At 40.6% G+C, this 24,109-nt stretch overlaps 1 protein-coding gene across 1 annotated transcript in view; it reads right to left on the bottom strand.

Annotated features, from left to right (window-relative positions):
• Positions 1 to 24,109, bottom strand: part of ARHGEF28 (Rho guanine nucleotide exchange factor (GEF) 28) — a gene marked incomplete at its 5' end in the record, with an annotated part of 80,173 nt that overhangs the window by 37,288 nt on the left and 18,776 nt on the right. Inside the window, 10 exon segments of the mRNA XM_008946959.1 lie at positions 1,051 to 1,106; positions 1,875 to 2,001; positions 3,280 to 3,400; positions 3,924 to 3,963; positions 4,932 to 4,959; positions 4,961 to 5,013; positions 7,238 to 7,349; positions 8,638 to 8,782; positions 11,241 to 11,542; positions 14,071 to 14,201. Of these exon segments, the coding sequence (XP_008945207.1) occupies positions 1,051 to 1,106; positions 1,875 to 2,001; positions 3,280 to 3,400; positions 3,924 to 3,963; positions 4,932 to 4,959; positions 4,961 to 5,013; positions 7,238 to 7,349; positions 8,638 to 8,782; positions 11,241 to 11,542; positions 14,071 to 14,201 (1,115 nt within the window).

The following is a 24,109-nucleotide window of genomic DNA, read 5'->3' as shown; positions in this document are numbered from 1 at the left end:
GCCTGCTGTGCTTAGGCATGTATTTCACTTGAGGTGGGTCAGTAAACTTCTGCATCTTAATCTTGTAGAGATGGGCTGGGGCAGGGCGGGGGCTCTTGTTTCCTCTTGACAAATAACTCACCAGCTCCCAAAATTAAAACTGACAGTTCAGCTGTCTTACTGCCTTAAGGTTGCCCAGAAATTTGTGTAAGACTATGACATGGCAGTTATAACCAAAATAAATAAAAAACATCTGATTTATGTGCAGTGTAAGGCTTGTTTACGTTGAAGAGCCTTTATGGAAACACGCTCTCCCTGCAATCCACTGTGATGCACAAACCCAGTTATACCAGAAAAACAAAGTCCCCTAGTCCAAAAAAATAACCTGTATCACTGTGGCATACTGTTTTGCAAGTACCATTTTGCTTCCTGAGGTCAGAAGCCTTACACAGTCATTTTTGAAAATCATGTATTTGTCATGATAACCTCATCATGCATGTATTTCTACTTAAAATAATGCAGTATCTATCAGCTCTAGCACTGAATCTGCTCTGTCTGCAGTGGCAGCTCACTGTCTGCAGTGGAAGCGACTGCCTGGGCAAGCTGTGAAGTTTCCTCCTCCAGAAATTTTCCCAGAGAAGGTCAGATAAACAACTGCCCAAATCACTATCTAGAAGTGAGTCAGCACAAGACTGAGGGGATGGACTAGGTCATCTCCCAAAGTCCCTTCCATCTCTAACATACAGGATCCCCCCCTTGTACACAAGAGGTTATTTGTGGGTTTGAAGAGCTTTTTTTTTTTTTTAATTTCCAACTCTTAAAAAGTAGAAATATCTCTTCAAACTAATTTTTGACCCTTCTCTAAAAACTTTGTTGTTCAAGCACAGTGCTTGCTCTGTTGCTCACATTTGACATTTTGACACCCTTGCAGCCTTGACACCCTTGCAGCCTTCTGCACACCACCACTTGGTATGGGCAGGCTATTTATACTTTCTTTTTTTTCTTCAGAGTTTCCAGACCCCTTGGAAGGCAGACATGCTTTAGTAAGAACAGTGTAGTATAGGAGGTTACCTTGGTGCACACAGGTGCACACTCCTTGCAGCTCTTATGCACAATCACATTGCAATCTGAAAGAGAAGGCAAGTTTCAAAGCCTGGCACTGAACAAGGTCCCCAGCCTGCAGAAAATGCCACTCAGAGAAAGAGCTTCACCTTTTTCCCTTTTCCAACTCCACTTACTAAAGCAGTCCTGAGGATGCTTTGATATTACAGCCTCTGGATAGGAATATTTTGCCTAATGTCCTGGGGCTAGCAGATGGTCACGGTCCCTTCTGAAGCTGTCACCCACCATCCTTCCTCCCTCTCCCTTGCCAACCTCAGGCATTACGTAAAGGATGTATGTCCTAAGCTAGGCAAGGCTGCTTTTTGAAACAAAACACAGAACCAGGAGGCCACATCTGTTGGCATTCCATTCTGGGCTCCCCAGTTCAAAAGAGACAAGGAACTAGTGGAGTGGGTCCAGCGCAGGCTACAGAGATCACCAATGTACTGAAGCAAAGAGGATGGGGCCAGACTCTTTTGAGTGGTGCATCATGACAGGACGAGGGCACAAACTGAAACAGAGGAAGTTCCCTCTGAACATGACAAACTTGAGGGTGACAGAGTGCTGGAAAAGGCTGCACAGAGAAGCTGTGGGGTTTCCTTCTCTGAAGGCATTCAAAAACCACCTGGATGCATTCTTGTGCAACCTGATTTAGGTGAACCTGCTCTGGCACAAGGGTTGGACTAGATGATCTCCAGAGGTCCCTTGCAACCCCTACCATTCTGCAATTCTCTGATCGGAAAGCAGAACTTGGAATACTGTAAGTTCACATATTAAAGCCAGCAACTACTTACAAGAGCACTGCAGTGATTCTTTTCCGAGGAGGGCTTTTTCACAGGCCATACACGGGATAACTCCCAAGAAGGTCCCATTTGTAAAATTGTGCCGGTTCAGTTTATCTTTGGTATCTTTATTTTTTGCCTTCATCCCCAACAGCAGAGACAGGGAAAGACAAGAAAAGAAAAAAAGGACATTAGAAAAAAAGATAAAGTGATTCAATCTTGAACACTACAACATTCCCTTTTAAGAGCAAATTTTTCTAAAATCCTTATTCCTTATTCTGGAAAACTTGTAACAGCATAGCTATATTGTTATATCCAACACTGCTGAAGTCCTAAAATGATACAGGTGCTGCTTTCACTGTTGGCTAAGCCAGCAAGCATTATCAAGGAAGGCTGACAGAAGTACATTTATAAAGCTGAAAAATGGGAAGGACAAGAAAATAAAATTTAAGAAGTGTTATTGACTCACTGCACACACAAACAAATATCAATGCTGACATCTTCCTTACATTAGAAATAAATTATTTTTAGTGAGTGCTAATGAATTTAATAAATTCTGCTTAATTTTACAGTACCCCTGTTGGTGTAAGCACTTGTCCAAGCAGCCCTAGTAGTTATTCTTTAGAAGACCACACAGACACAGGCTAATGTATGGTTGGTGGACCAGACATACATGTTCACAGCCAATTCTGCCACTCTTTGAAGATACCACCTCAGCCAACCACCTTCACATCCATGTAAGTTAGGATATCCTGAGGCACAGGAGGGGGTACTAGAAAGCCTTCAGAACTGCCAAAAGGCCAGCTGGAAAGATTCTGTAGGCCAAATCCACCTCTCAAGCTGCAAATTGATGCTGCTAATCTAAATTTCGGATGACTCAAAACTAAACTACAAATATTTTCATCTACCTTCCACATTATGTATGTTTGGCTATGCAGGCCTCAGATCTGCAACTCTTTAACGCTAAGCAGTGCTTACTCATGCAAGAAGTCCCATTAACTTCAAACGAGGCAAATTCAGCTGATACAGACTTACTTAATTACTTATTGAAAGTACCTACAAGAATGGGTCCATATCTCTTAATTTTACTTAACAAAGAAAATTCTTTCTTAAAAGGTAATTCATACATTTAAACTTTGGCTAAATCAATGAGATTACCAATAACATCAAAAAATGGCAAGGGAGATACTTGATATTGGTCAGCTAAGGCTATTGTTTAAAAGGAAAGCTGAGTTTTAACGTGAAGGCCATTTCAGGGTACCCTGCATACATTTTAAATTTAAAAAATAAAGATGAAACTTTCTTCCTATTACTTACATGGTTTTGTAATACACAACTTATCTTCATATAAAAATTTAGACTTTCCTCTACAAATAATTTAATTACAGTGATGTAATGGACATAAATCCCAAATTACCTTGTGCTTATTCCGTGTGCTGGTCATTCTATTCATCAGAAAGCTGAAAGTCCGACTCACTTTACATTTTTCAGACTCATTTTTTGAAGGTACAAGGAATTTATTCCATTCCTCTGGAATCCTAAAACAGAGACCAGTGAAAAAAAGTCTTTCCAGTGGGAACAGTCCCTTGAAACAGAGCAGAATCTGGATGGTGCTTGTTTCAACGAACACTTACAAGTTTTATTGTGGATTTGCATGACATGATTTAAAAGACAGCTATCCCTCTTCATAAAAAGGAGTAACACTAAGCCATGGAGTGCTCCGAATGCGCAGTGGTGTGTTACAACCTCGCCTAGACCCTGGCTGGTACTAAAAGCCCCCTCGCTTTTGTTGCACATTTTTTGGAGGTCCCCACAAGCGGACAGGGGCACATCCCACCATGGTGCACAGACAACCCCGTGGTGAGGAGAGCACGCAGAGAGCCAAGCCGAGCTCAGTGCAGACCATAAGCATGGGCTTACAGATCCCCTGGCAGCTCACACTCCCCTAAATGGCTGCCCCAAGCCCCACCACGATGGGTGTGGAGGCCCCTTCGCTGCTCGGCTCCCTAAATGTCATCCTCACATAGACCTGCCCCACCAGTGCCCCTGACCCACCTGTACCTCTTCTCTTGGGACTGCTTGGGCAGGCTGTAGGCTCGCTCTGCAAGACAGAAAGCAGTTAACAGGCACTCAGATTGCAAGGTCAATGGGTTTATTTGAAACACATGACGTCCACCAGGCCATCAGCTTTTCATGAAGGCCTTGCAGTATCACTTCAAAATCAGGAAAGCAAAGAAATATACATATTAGAAGCATCTCTTCCTAGGCTAAGACCACTGTCTACTAAGCTTTGTTTAGTTGACAGAATCTGCCAGAACCAAGATGAAAATCAATGAATGCCAGTCTGCAAGCAGTCTGGTTTTAAGAATAACAAAAAAATACTTGTTTTTCATCACAACCCAGACTTATATGATTCACACTTCATTTCACTTTTTACATTATTTGTTGTAAATTATCTTAATGGGGTTCTTCTAAAATTTGCAATTCCCTGTCTTACACTGCTTTATCTATAGTACTGAAAATGTTAAATCCCTCTACATAAAGAGGAATATTACTAGTCTATGTATCGCACAGGATGTGTAACGTCTTACAAGTTTAAATCCCAGAAACTGCAGGGAGAACTCAAGGAGCTACTTTTCAGCAAACTGTCTAAAAAGCAAAATAAAAGTTAATTAATTTGGGTTGTTTCAAAAGAAAAAAAGAAAAGCCACTATCCATTTTGAAGTTTGAGGCCATTCTATTTTGCAAAGCTACCGCAAGTACAGTTCAGAAAGATGCTTAAAAACCTGCCCAAGTCAAAGCAGCAGACTACGCCTTCTTTAAACTTAGATAGAAACTTAAAATACGTTTCACTGAATCAGCATGTCTGCAGATGAACATAGACTTTGGGTTAGTGAGAGCTCTAATATTTACTGAAGAAGCAGCAAGACTAAAAGGGCATTTCAGTTAGTTGCCAGGCACAATCGGTGCTGGAGGATGCTTTTGGAAGAAATGAAGGCCATGTACCCATGCGAGATGAAGACAGCCTCATGCAAAACAGTGCCATGGGATTGGCACTGGGGTACTTACTACAAGGGTGGAGCAGAGACACTGACTTAAGAGAGTGAAAGAGCCTGAAGGAGGGATCGACCACTGATCGTGAGCACACCATCTACAGAGCAGGAACAAACCCTTTACTGTTTACAGCCTGGTAATACCTTCTTGAATAAAAGCAGGTAATTGTTCCAAACCTGAGCATACTGAAAAGCTCCCATCAGAAATGGAGGGTGCTTTCCCACCTTTTCTAGTGTTTTGTGTGACAAAGACCACCCTGTTGCCATCCTGCTTTCATCTGCTTTTGCTCAGATTTCAGTGCAAAGTACACGGTCAGCTGCACGTCTCTCCTGCATAGCTAAGTTCTGAGCAAGACGTCCAACGTGCTGGCAGCTGGACAGAGAGGAAGGGGCAGGTTTTCAGTGCAAAGACACCTGCACAGATCCAGACATAATCGCACTACAGTGCACAGAGATCAGGATGAACTGTCTGACCTAGCTTCTTGGACCAAGCTCTTAGACTACTCCCATAGCCAGACACAACAGCTCAAAGAAAAGGCAGCTGTGCCTACCTCACACAGTAATCACCACTACCAGCTGACAAACACTCTGTTCAAGGCTACCATTTTTGCAAAATGCTGGCAAGGAAGGTACAAGGCAGGAAGTGTTGGTGGTAGGGAAACACCATCAGCAGTCTCAGCAGATCACCACACTCTCTCCCAGCAGCACACCTGTGTCTGTGGTGTGGGCTGCAGACAGACTGTTTCCAAAGCATGGACAGGAAAATGTTTCTACCTTCTCCACAAAAAAGGTAAAGGTCCAGCACTGACTGTCAGAAGAAGGTGGTCAGAGAATGAACAGGACATGGGCCCAAGCCCAGATCAGGTCAGAGCAGGCAATGGTCTCTGGATGTATCTTAACAGGCTGTGAAAGCAATAGTCCCTTAGCTACAAGGTCAAAGGAATTCTGTTTGAACTTTGAGCACCCACCAGAGGCCTTTGCTGATCTGCCATCCTCTACTTCTTTGACATACTTCCCTGTTTTAGTTCTGCCTTCTTTTGACATAGACTTCTCACCTAATCTGTTGGATACAACTGGTTACAAGTACACTAAGTGATGGGGAAAAATAGAACACAGCTGTGTGCTGCAGGCTGCAGTACATACTCCTCCTTACAAGACAATGTGAAATCTTACAATGAATTTGAGCAACCACAAACAAGTAATTTGGTGCAACTGCTTAACACAATTACTTAAGGAACAAAGATGTCTGCAGTCACTGTACATCCGCCCATCAGATTTCTCCATTTCACCTTCCCAACAGCTTTTGAGTTTAACTGGTTTCAAAGCTAGCTGTTTAAACACTTCCACAAATTCTGTGCATTTTCACACTCAGTGTCATAGAATCACAGAATAGTTGGGGTTTGGAGAAACCTTCAAAGATCACCTGGTCCAACCCCCTGCCACAGACAGGACTTCTTCCACTAGATCAGGTTGCTCAAAGCCCCATACAACCTGACCTTGAATAACTCCAATGATGGGGCATCCACAGCTTCTCTGGGTGTCAATCCCATCTGGTTCACTGTAACTCACATGTCCTGCCTCTTGCTCAGGACCAGGGGAAAGCTAAGATATACTGGAGGGAGAGACAAGGTGGAAGCATGGTAATGGACAAGGATACAGGGAGAAAGGCAAAGTCTCTTGAAATGCAAGGGGTTTTTCAGTGATATGTTCCATACAAAAAGCACAGCACATATACTTCATGCTTTGCATGGTTTTCAAATATAACCCATACCCTCATTGCAAAAACAGTGCGTTTTCTTCTAAATATGAAATTATGTGTTCAGATATAAAGCATCGTAGGAACAATTTGTGGACAATTACAACCTTCTTGCAGAGACATCTATGACTCCATTTGATGGAGAGGGTGGGTTTTGCTTCTCGGCCTGTGGAGATGACAATAGCCCACCCATGTTTCAGAGATTCCCCAGGATCTACGGGAAGCTGGGGCATCTGCCCTCTTTGATGTTTCTGTGTCATACTGCGGTCTTTGCTGGTCACCCAGCAGGAGGAGGCTGGGGTAACAATCTTCCTCAGAGAAGACTATTGCCTTGGCCTAGATTACCTTTTCTTACTAACTCTCCCAGTTTGTGTGCCCTCCTGAGATCAGCTGCTGTATCAAGGGCAGGGCACAATGGGGCAGTAGACGGAAGAGCAAGGGACAATGGCAGGGGTACCCAAAGGCACCTGAACCCTGCTTCCACATGCGTTGGTGAGGTCTGTGCACAGGACAGGCCTGAGTAAAGCCATCAGCAAGGGCTGATGGTGCAAAGCCAGAGAACTGACCTTCATTCAAATCCCCATCAGTGAAGTCCCGAGGAATACGAGGTCTTCCTAATGAACCTTTGGGAGACGAGCAGGAATAGGAGCGTGACCGAATCCCAGACACTGTGCATTCCTTCAAGAAATTGCAGCAAATTAAAACTTGTGATTTTTGAAATACATCAGCAACAGAAACAAAATGAATCGGTGGCAGAACTTCTGAAAGAAGAACTGTTGACCACATGCACAGATTTTCTTGGCTTTGTTAAAGCTTTAAGTCTAAGGACAATTTTTGATGATTAACTCTTAGGAAGTCTGTCATACTTCACCATGATAGTATTTTGTATGTTATGGGAAATAATTTGTGGGTGCAAGTTCAACTAAGAGAAAACTTACATTCTTCTTTAGTTTGGTGGCAAGTGCCATTCAAACAGTGTTTTTTGCCATTATATCTGATGACAAAGCTATCTTCTTCTACCAAGGGAGCCATTAACCTTAGCAGTTTAGGACCTCAAGAACATTTCATGGAGACTAATGCCCTGCCTTGGCAATTACTTATGTCAGAGTTTCCAAAGAAAGGAGTAAAACTCTGTCTCTTTTATTTCTATTTTTTATTGTGTGTGAAAAGACTTACTGATTTCCAAATATTTCAATGATAAGGCTTGAAAGGAAACCCCTTGATTTTTGATACATTGTTTACATTTAAACAGAGCCTACTCCTAAACTGCTTACCTTCTTGTTTTTACAAGCAGCCCTAACAGAATTCAGTGTTTGTGCTGGACTGTTTTTCTCCCTTCATGTAATCATTTGCTGAGGATCAGATAAAGCTCTACAGTAGCAAGAAGTCTCTCTAATGAAAACAAAGAAACCTTACAAATAAAAAATAATTCCATATCTGTCTGAAGATCTCAGAAATGGCACCATAGTCTAATGAAAACAAATGTAGCCAGGATACTTTAGAAAACTATAATGAAGAGGAGAGTTTTCTACTGGTCAACATACAAAACCCAACTGAATTTGCCCAAGTCCAGCAATTATTTTGAAACAGGCAGCAGGGTGGTTTTATACTTTACAAAGTTCTTAGCCTTTTACATAATTCCAGCTGATTAAACATTTCCTCACTAAAGATATTTTGGTTAGAAAATGCTGACTCACTGAACCTGAGCTATTTCCTTTGAAGTGCTTCTGATAAGTGATGGTTTCTTCAAAGTTAAAGCAACTCTCTGATGGACCTTTTCCATGGCTGCTGCCAAGCCTGGCCACAACCAGGGAGCTCTGGCTCCACAACCCTGCACGTGCTGCTCTCCAGAGGGACTAGCATCACCAACTGGGAACTCATTTTTCCCCCTTCAAATTCATATGTTTCTCACATGTTTTCAGTGACTCACTTAAAAGGAAAACAATGTGAGCTATGTATCAAATACCTTGGGCTGCAGACTGGTAGATGAGTGTAATCCATCTCTGCTACAAGCCATAGCTTCTGAAGACCCAAGGGGGGGGTAGTGAACTTGGGATCTATCTAAAACACCTCCACTTCCACCATCAACTTCAAGGTCATCAAGGCTTGAACTGAAACAGAAAACAAAGTTTTTAATTCCCATGAATCCTAGTAATGATCCATCTCAACCTTAATGCAACAAGCAATGGTATTTCTATATACTCTGATCGGTGAAAACTCAAACTATCACAATTATGTCAAACAAGCTACGCTCTGGGTCCCCCCTCATGTTTGGGGTCACCTGATCAAGGTACAAGGTCACTGTGTACAGGACTCGCCTGATGCAACTTTAGTGGATCTGCAGCACAGACATTTGCATTACTCACATCATGCAGACTCCTGCAACAGTCGGCCACTTCTGGAGGATGACTTTCAGGCCCATGTTTAGCATCTCCCTTAAAATTAAATGTTTTGTTCCATATAGGTACCTGCCTCTCTATATAGATAAAGAGAGCTGAGACAACTAGCTCAGATTTCAGTATTAAGATATATGGGTATATATGGATTTTTTGTGTGTGTCTATGTATTTGAAAGATATGATGTGACTATTCACAGACATCTTTTTTTTTCTGTATCTGTGACTTGATGGAGGACAGAAGAGAAAACTAACAAGAGAGATAAAGGAAAGACTGAGACAGTTTATGAGATTCATTTCAAAAGGTATAAACTTAAAAACATAGAGGACTATAAACAGACTAAAAAATCTCTGGCCAAATCTTAATACTTGAACACCTAGAGACTATTTGATTGGTGAGGGTTGCCAAGCAAGACAGTGCAGTAAGGTTTCTCAGCAGTAGCAGGGTTTCCCAGGTTTCCCATTAACTGCAAGAGCAAGTTCATGGTCTCTTCATCAGAGTGACTGGAAGAAACAGTTGACTGCTTGCAATAACATTCCAGCCTTACAACATAAAACTTTTAATTATGTGTGGTATTTCTAAATAGCCAGCATTCCTACCAGGAATAATAGCACAACAATTCCCTTACACACCACTACAATTTACTTTGTCAGAGGGCAAATCTATTGATACTGTTAAAAACTACTTTGTTATTGCACTTCTGAAGACCATCTTTCACCATGTTTCCTATGTGACACCTCAGACACACGTTACTTAACTGCATTATCCATTATTGTCATATTTTACAATTGGAAAAGCAATATATGTCTATGTCAACAGACAAGCATATGTATCTTACTAGGGGTAAACTACCCAGGGAACTTCTCCTGACATAAAAAGCTGGTTTAAGGATCTGCTAAGTATCTTGCCACATCACCTCAGAGACCTCAATGAAGGTGCTGCTGGAATTACATATCGATAGTCTTCGTTTATGTGTAATATTGGATCACTTAGAGTTGGCATATTAAGGCAAATCACCTGTCTCTGAAAAGTCACCTAAGTCCTTAAAGCTCATATATAAGACCTGGATCTTAAAACAGATGGGCATATCTAAAAATGTATGAGAGAAAAATGTTCATGACAGAGGCATAAAAAGATTGTTTATAGCAATCTGCATGATACCCCTGTAGCTATCAAAAATAAAAGGTCTGGGAAAGAACAACTCTTACTCTGACATTTGTTGGCTTGTCTATGTTAAAAGATTCCTCCTAGTGGAATGTTACAGTTACATAAGAAACTCAAAAGTAAAGCAGAGAAAACGTTATTGCTCACTTTAATCAACAACAGACACTACTGCTTCCTTATTGTTTTTACACAGATTTAATGCCCTACCCCCAACCAGTCCAAACACTCTGAAAGGTGGGAGACAGATTCATGTTTCCTTTTGTACAGAAAGGAACTAATTTCATGCCTCTTCTATCCAGAGAAGAAATAAAGTCTTTTCGACAACGAAATTTACTAATTGTTAAAACTAATTTCACCTTCAAAAGTCTCTGCATCCTTGAAGCAAATCAGTTCATAGCATAACCCAAAGCCATCTGGAGGAGGGTCCTCAGACAACTGGTTCTGCTGGCACCAAATATTGTGTACCAGCAACAGAGCAGAAAACAATATGAACCTAACACAAATGTGAACTGCACTCTGCACTGGGTCTTTGGAGGTAAAAAAACCCATATGCAATTGTGAATAAGCTGGTCCTTTTACAGGCCACTGCAAAGCATGGAAATATTCCCAGAGAGTTCAACAGATTTTAGACTATTTTCTTGAAAATATAACTGAGGAAAAATAGGGTGAAATTCTGTTTTCTGACAAAAAATGTTACAATGGAAACTCATCCAGCGAACAGTTCATCTTTTTTTTTTTTTTTTAAAGAATACATACAAGAATAAAAAGTTATACAAGAACAAATTTGCATTAAAAATTAATTTACTTAGAGGACACCTGTCATTTGTTAAAAATGTCTTCATACCTATTTTATGAAAACAGATGATTAGAACAATTTCAATACCAGTGATTGAAAAGAGTGGTTTTACCTCAGTAGTAATATTTATTACTCCAAATCCTGCTTCACATTCTGAAATAACAGGTCACCATAAATAATCCATATTCTGGCCACATCAAGTCAATTCCATACCTTTTTCTTTTCATGTCAGCATAAAGTTGGCCCCGATTCTTAATAAATCCATGTGTCTTGAATGGAAGGTATGAATCTGATCCATATGGATCAGCAGGCAAAAAAGTATGTCTTAACGTGGCATTTTCTCCATTTTCCACTGTCCTTTGATTTCCTTCATTTGGTATATATAGATACTGGTCATTCTCCTCAAGGGAGGGAGATGAAGAGCTCTTAGCCATTGTAGCTGAGTTGGTAAGACTCAGACATGTTTCACTGCTGACATCATCACCATGAGCATGGTTAGTCTTCAATTCTCCAGCCTGCAGAGAAAAAACAAATGCTGGTGAGAGGCAGCAACAGCATGTACTGTCAGGGGACAAGGACCAGATGAGTTTGCCATTTTATTTATGGTTATATATTTTCCCTGTTTTTTACCCCAAGTTATATGACTAAGAAATTCTAGAACTTGCATTACTTTTTTTTCCATAATTAGAGTAGCAATGAATTGGTATTGGCAAGTTTGATGCATTTCTCACTCATATTTATACCTGTTCTTAAATGTATCACTTAATATCTTTATAGTTTTTACTAAAAATATACTTGAGTCAGGAAAAAAATAAGTTAGTGTAGGAGACATATGGAGGAGAATTCAAAGACTGTGCAATTTAATTTGGGAAAATCAGGCAACACATTATGCACTTTTAATTTGCCAGCACCAAATTCCTAAGCTTTGAGATAAATATACACAACCTGGAACAGTTTCTCCTTGGGAGCAAGGCAAAGGAATCTCTATTTTTTGCCATGAAGCAAATATGGGCATGAAGAACCCCTCCTCCTGCACAAAAACCGGAATGAAGTTGGGAAATGTTTTCTCAGGTACAGGGATCAGGTATTACAGACCCTGGTAACAAACAGTGCTTTGTGCAATTGAGGCTGAATTCTCCTGTCGACTCTGTAGAAGATTACTAAAATACAGTTTATTGTCAGACTTTTAGCCAGATGCTACTGTTGTCTGTTTAGACTCTGAAAAGTCACACAGGCAGTGAAAACACTCAACTTCCAAAAAGCACCTGTATAAAAGCAAGAAGAAAGGAAGGATGAATTGCAGGCATCTCCAAAGCCCTGGTCTTACAGATTGTTGACTTTCTCCTCTCCACCCTATTTGAGATGTGTTCTCATCCATGCCATCATGACATTGCTCCTAGTAAAAGACAGAACTGCTGGCATTTTTACAGCAGCCCATATTTGCATTCAAAGATACAGCACATGCAAGTCTGGAAGTACCTCTGCTGTGCTGTGCAGTTAAGATGCACAAAGGTAAAATGCTTCTTCCAGGTCTTACGCAGCTGTTCCTTCTCTCAAAATTATTCCGGTCTGGGCAGCATTTCCCCTTAGCACCAGAGTCCTGCTTTGCACAAAGCACTCCTGCTGCGTGATGCTTAAAGGCAGCATTTGGCCCCAGCCACCAATTTAACAAAGCTGAGCATGACTATGTATTGAGAAAAGGTTTGTCATCCAAACTGAAGGACGCCCCAGCTATATACTCAGGTAACACCTGCAGTTGCAACAGAGCTGCACAGTAAACTGTTCTTCCAACCTGAATATTGTTAACATCAAGGGTTCACAGATTGCATATATAGTTCTCTGCCATTTGCTTGCTCCTAGGTCATTATTACATGCATCTCTCAGTAACCTTATGTGCATTTTGAACACATTGGCCTCTAACTGAAACTTCCATCTCAGCTGTCACAACAAACTGGATCTGGCAGTGAATGCACTGGCTGGAGTGATTCAAGGAATGAAAGCTGGAAGGGGGTAGAAATAACACTTTGAAAATCTCAGCCTTCTAACATTGAGATTTGATCATGTCTTACTCCTGAATGTCACCTTTCACCCCAGGGAAAGCACTCAGCAGATTACAAATAGATAGATCACTTTAACCGTCACAAAAACATAGCTACGTACCACCAGAATCTGGCAGCTGTTTAACTACACACAAGAGTTGGACTAGTCCCCCCTGCCCAAGTTATGATATCTGAATACGACCATGGGAGAGGGATTTCAGGTACAACGTGGTGATGTTAAATATTATCTGAGCTGGACATTCTGGCTCACCTCCAGTGCTGGTGACAAATAGATCAGAAATATGAATATTAAATCAGGATATGTCCAGTACCAGAATGCTTTGTGCCTGGACATCAACTTCACCTTTTCTGCAATATCTCATTTTTATTGAGCTTATAAGCTGTTAAAAGTAACTTCACAAATGGTTTAGAAACTACAGCTGCTAAGTAATGTAGAGGGAATTTTAGCTGCATCACAAGATGGCGTCCTGGAAGCCCTTATGCGCAGCTCAGGCTACAAGGAAGATGATGAAATACCAGAGGTGAACCTCAAGGGCATTGTGCCCTTGAGGCTCTAGGCAGGAAGGACATGGGGGACAGCGTCGGCGCAGATCAAAGCTTGGCCGGAACTTGCAAGCAGGAGACCACCCTGTCAGCGCCCTGGCGCGTGGACAGAGACATTTAACCTATCGGGATACGGGGTTAGAGCGTGGCTGTGCAGTGTTAACCAATACGAAAGTATAAACTATGTATGATCTGTCACCGAGTGTATAAATACAGCTGCCTGTGTAGATTAAAGCGGAACACTGACGAACCTTCTGTGAAGTGTGTCGAGATTCTGGGGCTCCCCGCGCAACAAAGTAAGGTACTACTAGTTTTATTTTAGACCCTTCCTAACTGGACACACACCACTGTTGACATCCAGAAAATCCTAGTATCACACAAATACGTTACTTTAACAGAAGACAATTAAACATTTGCCAAATGTTCAAACATAAGCTTACCTGGTCTACTAGCATGCAGTTGGCATATACTTCATCACTTCCACTCAGCATGGCAGAAGGTCTGGTGGCAGAAAATAAGGTAGGTGGAGCCTTGAGTTTCCTGAGAATGTCAAGGGTAGAATGTCTCTGCTCTGGAAAGAAGAAATTGTGGAAAAAAAGGCATTAAATCGCAAAACATTTTCTTTTCATGTATATATGCTGTCATAAAAATGGCAAAGTTAAACATCAAGCACCAAATCTTGGGATTACAATTTTAGTATTATTTGTGTGGCCACTCGAAAAACTTCTCATTTTGCAATTGCCTAACACTAGCTATATTTTCCAAGCAGCCTATAGTTGACAAGACTCACAGAACCATTCATTTAACTTAAAAATAAGTGTTCCTGTACCTTGGTTAGCAAAACCTTCTATTGTCCAACTAAGCTAGAACTCTACAGAGATCTGTGGCTGCACAAATACCTAGGACAAGATTTACGGGCTGGGCTAAAATAGGCATGTTTCTGGCCTATACATTAAATACCTAACACCTGATATAATATATGAAGAAAATATGGTTCAACTGCAGTCAAATAATGACTCTCCTAAAGCATTCTAACTACTGGGAGCAATATAAATACTAACATCAAACCAATAAAGCAGATTACTGTTCTTAAAAAATGGCAAGAAAATTATTAGAGGGCTATAAATAAAACTGATCATGCCTTTATAGGGAGACACAAAACAATCAATATTTGACCCATAAACAAGGTGTTTAGCATGAAGACTGCATCTGATCTGCTTTTGGTACTGAAACGAGAAATCATCAGTTTTGCCAAAAATCATTAACTGAACTTCAGAGGTTAGATTTTAATACTGTGTTCATGACTGAAAATACTATAAAAAGCTGCATGGACTGACTCTGTTTCATGGCTTTGAGCTGCACATAACCTAACTAAGTGCTACAGAAACACTGTCAGTCAGTCTTGCAGGCCCATTTCTCTCAAAGCTGCTTGTAAGTTTGAAGAGCATGCACCAATCCAGCATTTGAGCTGGTAGTCAAGGCCTCATATTATCTTCTATATGTAAAAGGAGTAAAATTTTACAAAGTGGAAATGAGCCTTGTTATAGACTGTGTGAAAACAGGCTAAAACAAAAAAAAAAAATCATTTGTAGTCCTTCGTATTTTAAGGTGCTGTAAGTCAAGCATTGCCTTTGGAAGTGAACTGAGATAGCTATAAGAATGAGGTGATAAGAGTACCACAACCAGTAAAATAACCTAAATCAAAACTCTCAATAAACTTAATTCCAGTTCAACTGCCACAAAAAAAAATTACATAAAAATTCTTCTTAGTCTGCATTAGAAATTTATTTTCTGCAAAGGTAGAAAAGAAAAAAATAGGATCAAAAACTTTGAGCAAGCTATATTCCTAAAGCAATGTAACTGGTTTTGGAAGATCACAGAATCATACAGTGTGGTTTGGGCTGGAAAAGAACTTTAAAGATCATCTAGTCCAAACCCTGCTATGGGCAGGGACATCTTTCATTACATTAGGTTGCTCAAAGTCCCATCCAAGATGCCTATGGCCATCAGATTGCAAGACAAGTTATGATGAAAAAATGACACTGGATTAGAAACTACCTGTGTCCAAGTCGGGGGCATTTGTTCCTTTGAAACAAACAAAAAAAAAAAATTAAAAATTGTCCCAGACAATTTTTGAAAAAAAAAAAATAATTGTGAAATGTGAAAATTCCAATGCTACATCACAGTTTTTATATCATTTTAAGTTGCTATCTCATAAAGCTCCCAAAAAGTAAGCCCTATACTTAGAGCTAACATTAGAAATTCCCATTTAGAAGTGGCACACTATTAATTATTTGGTTTCTAGACCTGGCAGGCCTTGCAGGATCTCATACCATTAAAACATTCTTACGCTTCTTATTTTGCTTGTCCCTCCTGCACCAATTTTAACATGATTTTAGCAATTGGCATCTTGAGAATAGCTACAGTTACAAACCACTTCCTTATGTCTGCCAAGATCCCAAAGCCTTTGTTTATAAATAGTATAAAAGCATTGTTTTCTACAGCAGTTCATCAGACTTTGGCAGCAAAAATCATATGGAAATGTGATCTGGCAAAACTGGCAGTGCTTTCTTGTGGCAAGTAAAGCTTTCCAAGGGCTGGTCTTAAACCAACAACCAGAAAGAAAAAAAAAGTCAGTCTCTTCACTGTTTCTTGTATGCTTATTGCCTTCCCCAGCATGCACACCCTTTTATATATATATATACATATACCCACTGGGTACAACTGGCAAGGGTGGTATTTGCCTCCAGTGCTAGGCTGCAAAGGTTCAATACATAACCCTGAAAAACCGCCCAGCCATTAGGGATTCCCAAATCATGGCATAAACCTGAGCCTATGGAGACAGCTTCTTGACTTCAGTAAGTGCCCACCACTGGGGTCTCTACAGTCAGTTAATGGACTGCGCTATGAATTACAGGTCCTGAGCCAGAAACAAGAAGATTCCCCCTATTATTTCACATCATTATCTATATTGCAACTCCCACACCACATTTTACATTATTTTAAAATGTAACAATCTAAATAACAACTTCTGAAGAAAGCTGCTGCAAATGCCATATATATTGGAATACGTTATCTGAAGTACGTTCCACAGGTAAATCTTTGTTGATTATCACTGCTAAATGCCCTTTGTTTTTCTGGCGATGCTGCAGTCAGTCTGTTGTGAAAGGTGAGATGTCTAAATAAATATTTTTGGGGTTCTAAAAGAACAGACAAAAGGTAGCAGGTCATTTTGGGCTTCACATTGCAATATGATCCCACTGTACCTCCTCACTCCCACTTTACCGCCCAAACACGCATGAAGGGATGACTACAACAAACTATCCTTGAAACAAGGTGTTTAAAAACTTTGCTGAACACAGCAGAGAGTATTATTAATTACACATTGACTGTTCTAGTCATTTATTTCCACTGGACAAGCCTGCATAGTTCAAAAAGTGACAAAACGATCACAAATACCCACATCACACACACTGCTTTCCCACAGCCCCACTAACTGCCTCCAGCCTGCCTCACTGCCTACACATCATCTCAGTCTCACTGGGACCATCAGCAGACCTTCCTCCAGGTTAACATGCAATAGCTTGCTGCATTGGGTACAGTGCAGCAGTAATATGCAGCAAGCCTGTCCTTGCTTTAAAGATGAGGAGTATCAACAAAACGCATTTTCAGACAAAAGGTCTCCAAAATCTCCTCTACATGTTCAAAATGCTTATGCTCATTGCAGACGTAGAACTTTAGCACAGCTTATGGAAAACTAGGTAAGATTGCTAAGGCAAATGCACTTCTTGTGAGAGTGAAGGTGTCAGTAATGGACTTCAAGATGCTTACTAAGGTAAAAATGACCCAAATACAACACAGCAGAATTGGCTCTGGTACTGAAACAACCCAGCGAGCACAGTTTACCAAGCTGATCCTCCAGCCAGAGCTGAATGCTCTCTGGCTGTGTACTGTGTCATGACCACAGGAGAAGAATAAAATAAAGGCATGTCTCCTTTAGCAGAGCCTATGGCTCTCTGCCATCTGCCTGGTAAACAGTCAGGAAAGATGTATGTGTTATTTAGATGTAGGTCAACAAAAGACAGTGCTGGAAAATATAATCTCTCCAAACATGGATAAAATAAAAGACTTAGACCAATGAATAACTAGGCACAAATTGTCTACATCTTCTGTAAAGTTGTCAAAGTTATACAGCAAAGGCTGTACATTTTACCAGACACAAAAGCTTATAAAAATACTTAAAACTTCAAAGAAACCCACGATTATCATAGCAATGATTCAAAACATGCTTTATGTTGGTGTTAGAAAACATATAGCTTTGAATAACCTGTGTCAAATGGGGAGAACATAACACTGACTGTTCTTACACAAAAATCAAAACTTAAATCATTTTGTGAGAGGGCAAACAGCAAAAAAGAAGTAAAATGCATCAACGTGAACAAGCTGACACCCAGAAAAGTAATTACAAATTCCCTTCTCTAGATACAGTGAATAGTTTTCAGACAGCTCATCACATTTACCCCCAGCAATTTGAGCAGGGGTTAATGTATAACTGGAAATAACAGAGCTATGAAGTCAGAAACAAATGCAGACAGCTAAGCACAGGGGTCATAGAGGACTGTAGAAACATTCCTCTCAATTCAGAAGCGATCACATGAATTTGGAGAAAGACGGCCACAAGTTCCTGGTGAGGGGTCAACCGAAGTGACACGCATATCTGTAGATGTGAGCCATACAACCAGTTTCAATAGAGGATCTGCATCCCAAACACAGGTGCCCGAGTACTTCACTCAGACACTGCAACTATTCATGACAGCAGAAGTAAGTATATGAGAACAGTTTTACACAGATGGTAAAGTGAGGTAGGCTTTGATGCGTCGTTGTCATAAAGATAAACATTATCTGTCCTAAATCCATGGAGCAGAAACCAACAGACTGTGTTTCCTATAGGTTTCCTGCGTGGCGAGGATCAGGCATCTGGACGCTAGAAAACATGCCATCACGTTCAAGATGCGGTCCTAAAGTAGCCACTAAGAAACACTGAGGATAAAGGCACTTGTCAATCATTGACTTTGATCTTTGTCACCTAAACGTGAGATGCAAGAAGGTGTCCCTTTCCAACATGAGACTCGCAGCCCTGATCTCTCTCTCTGAAGCAGACACCTTACCTACTCCACAAATGAATACATAAACAGAAGTAAGTGGATGTCTCATTTTATAGAACAGTAAAACAGAGAAAATACTTTGCCAAGGTATAGGACACTTGGTTTCAATTACCACTTCTGACTGAGTGGACTCAGCAAGCTCTCCCCTCCCAGCACAGTGGGGAGAAAGGGATTTTGCAGTGCCTGGCCCCAAAGGTGCACAGCCCTCACTTGGCTCCTGCCAGCCCCCCGGAGCACAGGAGGGCGGCAAAGGATCTACCCGTCCCCAAGAGGTCCCCTGGCCAGGAACAAAAGCTGACCCTGTGGCACACAGGGAGCTTCGAATCTGAAAGCATCAATGGATATGGTGCCAAGTGGAGTGTGAGACTTTGTACTTTGGACTCTCCCACCAGAAGTCTGCACAGCTCCCCTGCCTTCGAGGGGGACCAGGAAACCAACCATCTGCTGGTTCAGAGCAGGAGGGAGGAGGCCGACATCTCAATACCCACATCAGCTGGAGCACCCAGCACAGGTACACAAAATTACTTTTGGAGTGGGGAGAGAGAATCTTGCACCACTTCTCACTGGTCACTCAAGTCTCTCGTTCACTAAGGTCTGAACTCCTGCATGAGGGAGACGCAGCTGTGAGGTATGTGCCCTGCAGCTGTGTGCCAGGATCAACTGGCCAGGCCATGCTCAGATACTACCAGAAAAAAACACAGATCACGAGCACAGATCATGAGCCTGCTGTCTCCTTCCAGATGCACTTCTCCCACCCTATAAGCAGCCAGGATTTCCATTCCCCAAGCACAACCTAGACTTTACCACTAAACAAATGCACATGCACCCAAGAGCACCTTCTTGCTCCCACAACCCCACACATATTGTCAGCTGTGCATACAAGCCACTTGAGACGGTATACTGTTAAAAGGGATGGGAAACAAGATGTAACATTGTTAAGTACCAAACACCAGGTCTGTATACAGCATTTTACAACAGCTGAAGAAGTACTTAAAAAAAAAGCTGTCTAAAGGTAAGATAAATAACAACAAAACTACTATGGAGTATGGGTGCACATCTACAGCATTTACAGACAAAACAAGCCCTCATCAGAGATCACAAGAACACCATGCACCATTCATTTTGCAAACCATTTAATCTTCTTTGCAAATTGCACATGTATCCATACACATTGCAGAAACACTGGATTTCCCCATGAATAACAGTAAAACTTCATAAAGTGTTCCGCATGTTAAAATGTGCACTCTGTACACATTTCTCACTCTAAGACTAGGTCAAAGTGTCAGTCTGTGTAAACAGGATTCTCCTGCCTCATTGACTTTAATGACACCGATGGACCTTACTTTTCTTATTTGGGTTTATTTTTCCCTTTCTGAAACACAAAAAAGCAATTTCATGGAATGAAGCACAAATTCATTTTTTTTCCATTCTTTCTCTTAATTTCTTTGCTTTTAAATATAGTAAAATCTTATCTTTCCTCATTAAAGCTTTCAGTGATAATTCTTCCTAGCAACTTGCTCGTCGGTGCCTTTCAACCTCCTTAAAACACCCTTTACCATTCTGACAACATTTATAGTGCTCGCTCCCAAAGAGCTCTCCACAGAAGAGGACAACGTCTAACTGGGCAAAGACAGTAACTGGTCCTGCCACCAAAAAGAGTAACTTACCCTTTTGCTTTATTTTACAAAAAGTAAAAAATGTTGCTTCTCATTCTGATAAGATTTTTTTACATTTAAAAAAAAAAAATTAAAAATTCCTGTTAGCTGCTGAGGCATATTTGAATTACCAAATTCTCCCTAAATGAAAACAACTGTAACCAGCAGAACTTTCTGCAGCTGCTGCCATGCCGTGCAGCTCTCAGAACTGCTCAGTTGGAGCTACACATGCAACCAGAAGGAAAAACACCCTAAGAGAGTAGAGAAATAAAAAACATTTTTAAAGAACAGCACATAATTCAAAGAAAATATTTTCTTCTTACCTTACAAATTCCAAACATTATCCACAAAAGCATAACTAACAGTAAGGTAGCCTTCTGACAGAAAGAAAATCTACCTCATGCAAGCTGTTTATAGCCACCTGCACACAAGCAGACAACAAAAAGGAGACAGAGCTACTAAGCAAGAGTCATTTAAAAGATGTCAACTTTTTTCTACCTGGTCTGGATGCCCTTCTTCGAATCCTCATTTTAGGTAAGGAAGGCCAAGAGTAGTTAAAAGGTGAATCAGAGTCTGAGTCCATTTTTGTGGTAAATAAAGAGAGCAGATTCCCAAAGTTGCACTTTGTTGTTCCCAATAGCAAGTGAGGTTTCAGAGTGATGTAAAATAAAGGAACGGACAAAGAAGGATCAAATTGCCCACTAAACACAGGGGAGGGAGAAGCTGTAAATGTTTGCTCTCTTCAGGCGTCCAGGCATGTAGACAGATCAGGCTGCAAATATTAAGGCAGAAGCAAGGAGGTTAAAGTATGAAGGCTTCGAGTGGAGCTGCTGAATCGTGGTCCAGACCTATTTGAAAGGTCACCATGTGCCAATGAATCATTAACTCACCTTCCCATTTTGATGTAAATGAAAACAATAGGAGACAATTTTTGAAAATAAGTCTCAAAAATAAACATACTATTGCAAGTGTTTTCAAAGCTTTGTTTCCATGTTTAAAGTGGGGTTTACAAGGACTCTCAAATTAAAGACAGGCAAAATGCTGGAATTAAAGCAGCCAAAGATTAACTGTAAGCCAAGAGCACTAATCGGTCTACTGGACCCTGTATTACTGCAGAGCAATACCCCTCCTCTCAGCATTTACAATTCTGGCAGCCCTTGGGATGTTACAGCAGGAAAAGCAGCGATAACTCACTCAAAATCTGCTGCTCCCATCTTTCTAACTCAAATGAGCTTAAAGCCTAAGTGTTATAAAGAAAGATTACACTGTCATTAGAGGATCTCTCTTTCCAATAATATTTAGTCTGAATAGCACTTTCTCCTTCACACAGTCACCAAGTTAGACAGTGAATCATAAGGATTTTGTAGAGCTGGCAGCTTTACAGCTCTGGTCTAACCTCACAGCAATGCACAATAGAGCTAGTGACTAATTTACAACAAATCCTCCATTCTTATACAGTCTCCCCGAACAACTCGTAGGCAATTAGTATTCAGTAGAAACTCATTATCCCTTCCCCCAACATCTTTACACTACACAAACTACATTTTTTTTTAAAAAGGCTCAAATGTGGCTATACAAGAGCTAACACAAAAATAACATGCCCACTGTTTCTTAACTAACCCCACCAAACATTTCTTTTAGTTACTCCACAATGTATGTGGTTTTGTATTCCACATAAAGGAGGAGAGGGAATGTGGATCAGCTTAAATGTCAGTTTTTGGAAGATGATGACAAGCTTGTTAACATTCCTTACTTCACTTCAATTATTTTTCAAGCTGCTGAGGTCTGCAGTGCTACTTCTGTATTATGTTTCAATTGATTCCTCAATTCACATTTCAGTTGGAGATAACAACGTATTTGTTGAAAGAGAATAATGCAATTCAAATGCAAATTTAATTCAAAACCCATTACAAAAATATCTATCAGGTTTTTAGGGATAAAATAATTATTATACAAGCACTTCATAAAGTGCACAAATTACATAAAATACAGTTGAAACACATCATTGTTCTACCCTTCCCTTAACTGAAGTTCTGCCAGCTTTGTTAGGCCTGAAAAGAATAATTCACCCCAGACACTGGAAGCCTTAGACTTTCACTTTAAATATTAGACACTCCCATAGACTCTGTTTGATTTATATATATAATTAACAGCCCCAGGGAATTACAACAGACAATGGATGACTGAAAATACAGAGAGGATATAAACCCATGCTTTAAGAATCCACTCCCTGGAATGTCAGGTTCAAATTGCACTGATAAATCCCCTGGGCATATGGGAAAACAGGCACTGATGTACAGCTTCCCACCTGCACACCATCCAGGGCACTCGCCTGCCTCCCATCGTGGCTGCAGTTTGAGAGAAAAGGAAAGGACACAGCGTTATTTGTTGGATAACTTCTTCACTTAGGAAATGTCTTCCCAACTGCTCTAGCACAAACGATTTCCCCTCTGTGCAGCAGTTTTCCCTACCCAAGTGCACTCTCTCACTCATCCGACGTATTTGATGCCAGCGGGAATAAAAGTCTTCATTTCAGACACGTATACAAGGCAGCCCTCCATGGGCAAACAGCAGTTTACACTTAGAGCTGTATGTTCTACACTGGCCTTTGGATTTCTCACCTTTCAATTTCAGCAATTATTCCTTTGTTCTACTTTATGAGAAACTGAAAAGTTTGCCGAGTTCTGTGGTATCTCCATTTGTACATCCTTTCTCTAAATTGACCTTCTCTGGCTTTTTTGACTTGCATATTATTCTAAAATACACTTACTCACACCCATTGGTCTTTCTAGAACTCTGCTTAATCCAGGGAGGGATAACTACAAATGAACAAAACGCTCACAATGCGGAAATGCAGCCGATGTATTTAATGGCATTAAAATATTTTACATGCCAAGACATTTACTTTCCTGAATGACCTCTGTACACTGCATAAAATGTTTCTACTGACTGCTCAGTTACTGCCTGCTCCCTCCATTAACCTAACAGAGTTCATTTAGGACCTCCTAATACAAATGAGTAGTTAAAGATTGTTAAATAATTTCTCAGCAAAAGCCCTACTGCATAATACTTGGAGACTCCAGATACTAAATTTCTGTCTGATCTTTTACTCCTGCCATATATCCTCTATTTCTTGGCCAAATTCTTAGGCTTTCTACTCACTTACTGCAATCTCCTCTAAATAGGATTTTGCACAGGAATTTGTCAATGGCAGTTTGAAAGTACAGATAAATTATCAGCCTTAACCCCTATTTCTTAAGGGTTAATTGGATATCACTCATGTTATTTGCTCCTTTAGGCCTTATGAAAGATTATTTTTTTCCACTTGGTAAAACTCCTTTATGCAGCTGTGAAAGACCTCATGCTGGGCTTTGCCACAAAGAACAGCTTTGCCTTACAGTCTTCGCTTAAAAATATTTTTCTTCCCCATTCTTGCATTTTGTGGGATGATTCAACCCACTTTTCACCTGCCACTCTTGTGTTTCCAAAGTGGTGACATTTGCATTCAGCTGGCACAGAGATCTGGCCACTTATGAGATAAAAGGTGCTTTCTAGCTGGAAAATATTAACCTTACTTTCCAATGAAAAAATGTTTTCATTATGTATACCAAGGTATAGATATGAAGATAAGAACAAATGGGGGGGGGCGGGGGTGGGAT

This window comes from Merops nubicus, unplaced genomic scaffold (genome assembly GCF_000691845.1).
Source record: "Merops nubicus isolate BGI_N331 unplaced genomic scaffold, ASM69184v1 scaffold24020, whole genome shotgun sequence".
Lineage (NCBI taxonomy): Eukaryota > Metazoa > Chordata > Aves > Coraciiformes > Meropidae > Merops > Merops nubicus.
This window is presented reverse-complemented; position numbering and strand designations above follow the sequence as displayed.